The 5866-nt window shown below is 32.1% G+C and overlaps 2 protein-coding genes across 2 annotated transcripts in view; one reads left to right on the forward strand and one right to left on the reverse strand.

Annotated features, from left to right (window-relative positions):
• Positions 1 to 2660: 2660 nt before the first annotated feature.
• On the reverse strand, positions 2661 to 3258 carry LOC102595765 (periaxin-like). The gene has a single exon (XM_006367833.2). It carries the CDS (start codon positions 3214 to 3216, stop codon positions 2848 to 2850), a length of 369 nt encoding a protein of 122 aa, XP_006367895.1. The 5' UTR covers positions 3217 to 3258; the 3' UTR covers positions 2661 to 2847.
• A 2265-nt stretch (positions 3259 to 5523) lies between these two features.
• LOC102596101 (kirola-like) overlaps positions 5524 to 5866 on the forward strand; it is a 1891-nt gene continuing 1548 nt past the window's right edge. The window contains exon 1 of the mRNA XM_006367834.2: positions 5524 to 5768. Coding sequence (XP_006367896.1) covers positions 5582 to 5768 — 187 coding nt within the window. The 5' untranslated portion in view covers positions 5524 to 5581. The remainder of the gene's footprint in view (positions 5769 to 5866) is intronic.

The following is a 5866-nucleotide window of genomic DNA, read 5'->3' on the forward strand; positions in this document are numbered from 1 at the left end:
AAAGTTATTCAAACATGTATGAAAAAAGAGTTACGTTGAAACTAAATGAATAATAGATATAAAAAGAATAAAATATAAAAATAAAAAGAATGTGTCTAATAAATTTAAACATAAATAAATTAAAAAGAAGAAATGGAATAAAAGGAAAAAATAATGAAAAAGAAGAAGAAGGTCTAAGCCCAAAAGTTCCATTTTCCAAAGCTAATATTAAAAAAGGGAAAAAATGTTGCCATTGGGACTTGAACCCATGACATAGGGGCACTACATGAACCACTTATCCATTGAGCCAAGTCTGTCCTTTGTTCTCAGGGGGTTCATTTTAATATATATACACATAAAATCAGAATTTAACGTTATATATACAGTGTAATTTTTTGACGAGGGGGTTCGGGTGAACCCCCTGGGCTCTACCTAGGTCCGCCCCTGGTTGTTATAAGAAAAAAGAAATTATAGTATATATATATTTTTTTTTTAACTTCATTGTTTGAATGCAGGGGTGTGATGGGTCAATATTGATATCAAAGTAAAGCAGGAAGCAAAGAATTAGCAGAGAAAGATGCAGAAGATAACAAGGATATAGCTAAAGAGGCATTTGAGGGCATAAATAAAGCCAAAGCTAACAATATAGTTGCGTCAATGAAGCAAAGAGGATTTCATATGTCTCGTGCTCAAGGATTTTTAGGCACTCTAGGGATTTTTGGTCTTGGCAAAGTTGGCGATTCAGGCTTAGGAATGGCATGCATCTCAAGCTTTGACAATGTTGGAAGTTCAGGCTTTGATAATGTTGGGATTTTGGGCAATTCGGGCTTTGGTAGACTTGGTAGCTCGGATTTTGGGATTTCAGGAAATTCGAGCTTAGGCAAAGTTGGGATTTCAGGTAAATGTGGCAATTCGGGGCTTGATAGAGTTGGTAGCTCGGGTTTTGAAATTTCAGGCAATTCAGGCTTAGACAGAGTTGGGATTTCAGGTAAATGTGACAATTCAAGCTTAGGAAGCTAAGGCAAAGTTACTTCAAGAAGATGGCGCGCGTCTGCTTGATTTATGTAGTTGTTTGTTAAAAACAAAGTGACAACTAATAACAAGAAAAAAGATGGGTTGTAGTCATTATAAGTCATTGTTGAAAGGTGATAAATGCTTCAAGACTAGTTTTGGTTGATTATGCATTATGTTTCACTTCAAACAAATGTATATAGATGTATGGTTGTGGAAAATAAAAATTGGAGAATTAGGCTTTGGTTGTGATTGGTAGGAAAAAATGTGCGTTTGTTCATCTTCTCAACAATAACTTAATAAATTAAATATTCCTACAAGGTCAACACTTATGAAAGGTTTTGTTGAATAAAATGGCATACCGTAACTAGCTTGTGTATAATAGTAAAGAGAAGATAACATGCTGACGGGACTTATGTTATGCACTCTAAGTTGCTTGGACTCTTCTCTTTCAATATCACATTATTCACGTCGATACGACATAGGTGTGGCCGTGTGAATGTGCATGGGATCCATACCAAAAGTTTGTCAACCAATTTTTGATATTTTGACCAAAATCAATGGAGGAATCCAAGACAAATACCTATGATTTATGTAATCAAAACAAAATCTAAGGTGAAATTGAAGAAAATGAAATAGCTTGTATATAGAAATTTCTATGTTAGTCCTTTTCCTTTTATCTACTTTTGGAGTTCTCCTCTTTATAAACAATATTTTCTCCTCAAAAAACCTAGTAAGTTATCCACATAATATCTCATAATTTAGACATTTATGATAACAATTTTTTTTTAGATACTTGAATTATTTTTGGTCGAATCTGTGCACCTGTATCCATGCTCCCAAATTTTAAAATTTAAATTATGAAGAATCCAACCTCTAAATCCACATCCTTATCTGACTCACCCGAATCTGAGCAACTTAGTGTACCATGTGGCTAAGGTCTCTCAGAATCATAACACACGGTATATGTGTTAGCTAGAAATATATATAGAGATGGTGAAATTGAATTTCTGTTTTAGTTTATTATTGAACCATATGACCATAATTGGCTACATTAATTATGTGAAATTTATTTCAATAATTTAGTTACCTCCACATAGTGGGAGAAATATATTATATGGAAAAGGGTTAGATTTGCTTTAAAATTATGTAAAAGGGTTTAATTTTACCATTCGTAAAATTAATGTGGTCATTCATGTCCTCGTCGTTGCAATATTTGGCTTGAAATTACAGTTAGTCATTTCATCGGAGAACAAATTTAATCAAACCAAAGGACAAATATAAACTTTTTTCTTATGTAATATTGGTAGTGTCAAAAGGGAATTTTCAAACCAAAATTGTAACGACGAAGACATGGATGTCCTCAACTTTTAACTATCTCATAATTTAATAGCAAATTTAGTGATATTGATGTATATTGGGGCCTCAACCCATGAACTAAAAACTATCCCGTTTCAATTTGTCTGTCTTACTTTCATCTTTTGTCCACTTAAAAAACAATGTCTTTTTCCTATTTTGGCTAACTCTTTAGTTTCAACTTTTCACCTAACATGCATGTTGAAGATTACAAAATTAAAGACATTTTGGTACATTCTACATATCTTTAATTTAATATCATAATATTCAAAAAAAATTTTTACTTTCTTAAAGTCTGTGTCAAGTCAAAATCAAACAAATGAAACAGAGATATGTATAATGTCACTAGAATCACAAGTACATTAATGAAGTGATGACAGAACAAAATACATAAACAATTCTTATACATGAAGGAAATTAAAGTTTCAAATGGCAGATTGTATAGCACAACAAAGAAATACATATATGATAACACAACACAATACATTTTTAACAATGCTCTCAAGGCTTTTTGGGCACTTGAGGGATTTCTGGCTTTGACAAAGTTGGCAATTCAGGCTTAGGAATGACAGGAATCTCGAGTTTTGGTAATGTTGGAAGTTCAGCCTTTGGAAATGGTGGAAACTCCAGCTTTGGGATTTCTGGAAATTCGAGCTTTGGTAGAGTAGGCAACTCAGGTTTCGGAATTTCTGGGAATTCAAGCTTAGGCAAAGTTGGAATTTCAGGTAAATGTGGCAATTCTGGCTTAGGAAGCTCAGGGATAGTTACTTCAAGAAGATTACGCGCTTCTGCTTGAATCACATAACTACTTGTTAAAAACAAAGTGACAAATAATAACAAGAAAAAAGATGGGGTATACTTATAAGCCATTGTATAAAGGTGATAAATGCTTCAAGACTTGTAATTTATGCTTTTGTTGATTATGCATTATACTTCACTTCAAACAAGCTTATATAGTGAAAGTAAAAATTGGAGAATTAGTCTTTGGTTGTGGTTTGGTATGAAAAAACTATGTTAGTTCATCTTCTCAACAATAACCTCCTAATTAATCTAACTTGTATAACAAGTATTACCTAATTAATCTAACATTATGTTATTTAGGTGATTGAATGTTTAATAAACATCCTTACATATGTCCCAAATGGCCTTAAGAGTCGCTGAACGAACATTGTTTTGTCTTTCAAAAGTCACTCAACTTAGCTAAGTTAGCTTCCATAGTCATTATTCCCCAAAATATTATATTTGGTACCTATTTAATGACATGACAACAGTAAATTTTTACAAAAAAAATATTTTAAAATTTTAAAATGGATAAGCAATGTTGCATATTGAAATACTCCCTCTGTCCCTAATTACTTGTCCACTTTTGAATTGACACATCTATTATGAAAATAATTATTGACAGAGTGAGTTTATCATTTTACCCTATTAACTATGAAGTGGATGAATTAAAAATTTAAGATTTTAAAAAAGTTCTACCTTTTTCAAAGTAATTAATTGAGGGTATAATAGGTAAAAAAAAAATTGTCCTTTCTTGATTAGTCAAAATGGACAAGTAATTAGGAAAAACTATAAAAGGAAAAGTGGACAAGTAATTAGGGACAGAGAGAGTATCACATTCTAGAGTCAATAAGAGATTTCAATGCAAATGAATACACTACAAAAATCTAGATGATTCATGATCGCTAAATTGCTCGTAATTAACAATATATTTTTTTTTTGATAATTCGTAGCTAGATAGAATTAGCGTTGAGTTTTACTATTTAACTAAAGAATATATTTGTCCTTCAACAGTTTCCTATTTTTGGTAGTGATAGGGAACTACAAAATTAGCTAAGGTAAAAGTCACCTTATTTTAGTAAATTGATGGCATAACAATTAAATAAATAATCCTTCCAAAATAGAGAGCTGGAAATGATTGTATCACAACAAAGGGAAACACATATGATCAATGTTACTTCAATAAGGCGAAGATAAATTTCACACGCCACGCGCTCAGGGCTTTTTAGGCACTTGAGGGATTTCTGGCTTTGATAAAGTTGGCAATCCAATCTTAGGAATGACAGGAATCTCGAGTTTTGGCAAAGTTGAAGTTCAGAATTTGGAAATGGTGGAAACTCCGGCTTTGGGAATTCTGGCAATTTAGGCTTTGGCAGAGTTGGCAGCTCAGATTTCAAAATTTCAGGGAATTCAAGCTTTGGTAAATTTGGGATTTCAGGTAAATATGGCAATTCGGGCTGAGTCAATATTGAGTGGCAACCTACCCAATATATAAGTTATTGGAACTATTTTTGTAGAATAAATATTTCTAGTGGCAACCATTATCGCCACAATAAGAGTTTCTATTGGCATCCTTAAAAAGTTGTCATAAATAACATTTAGTTATGGAACTACTTGTCAGTTGCCATGGCGCTCAAGTTGCTACTAAAATAATTTCATTTCGACTTTTTGGGCTTAGTAGCGATTAGTCGCCACTGAAAGCTCAATTTCTAATAGGTGCATCATTAATGAATGAGTTTCTATAGTCAAAGCATTAGATGATATCTCACACAATAGGCAATCCCTCTTCTATTGCTCTTGATAAAATTAGCATTGGCATGGACAAAGTCCCCTCTCAAATTCTAATACAAAACATGTCTATAATTAATCTCAACATAAAATTTGCAAAAGAGATATAGTGTTTGGTTTGTGTGTGTGTGTGTGGGTGGGGGGGGGGTGACGGAAACAAAATAAAGAGAAACTCAAAGATATGTTTAAGGAGGAACATTTTAGGGGGTACAAAAGGATAGTAAAGGTAAAATTGTGAAATGATTTGTCAAATTAAAAGTGCTTATAAACTGTAAAAAACATAAATTAGAGATGACCAAGTATGATTGATTTTGGCTTATAAACACTTTCTAGTGTTTGCCAACTATATGATAAACCTTAAAAAATATGCTTATGAACTAGTTTGAACAATTTATAAACTTATCCAAATACCTTCTTGATATAAAATTAGCTTATTGTCTACTAAGTACTAATTACTAGATTATAAGGAAGACTCTTTTTTCTGTAACAATTGTGTGTAATTATATACACACGCCTAATTATGTATAGGCAAAGAAAAAATACAAAACTTTAGTCTAGAGTCTAGACATATGGGCATTGTTTATCTATAAAAGGGCAGAGATACTCATGTAATGATGAACCACACTTGTTATTATAACTTTTTGATATATCATATCATATAAGAGAGATGAGCCTTAAAGGAAAGTTAGTTTCTGAGATAAACATCAAGTGTGATGGAGATGTTTTTCATGAGATTTTAGGGCATAAACCACATCATATCTCAAGCATATGCCCTGATAAGATACAAAATGTGAATATTCATGAAGGTGAATGGGGCACTGTTGGCTCTGTTAATTCCTGGAACATTACCCATGGTAAAATACATTATATTTGATTTTAACATTTATTGTTTTCTGGTAGAATATGGTCCATTAGTTTGTCTTTATAAGAATAACATATATATATATATATA

This window comes from Solanum tuberosum, unplaced genomic scaffold, assembly GCF_000226075.1.
Source record: "Solanum tuberosum cultivar DM 1-3 516 R44 unplaced genomic scaffold, SolTub_3.0 scf00995, whole genome shotgun sequence".
NCBI lineage: Eukaryota > Viridiplantae > Streptophyta > Magnoliopsida > Solanales > Solanaceae > Solanum > Solanum tuberosum.

What these genes read in the sequence shown, in the direction of transcription:
- LOC102595765 (XM_006367833.2), bottom strand. Translation starts at nt 3,216, where the DNA reads ATGGCTTATAAGTATACCCCATCTTTTTTCTTGTTATTATTTGTCACT.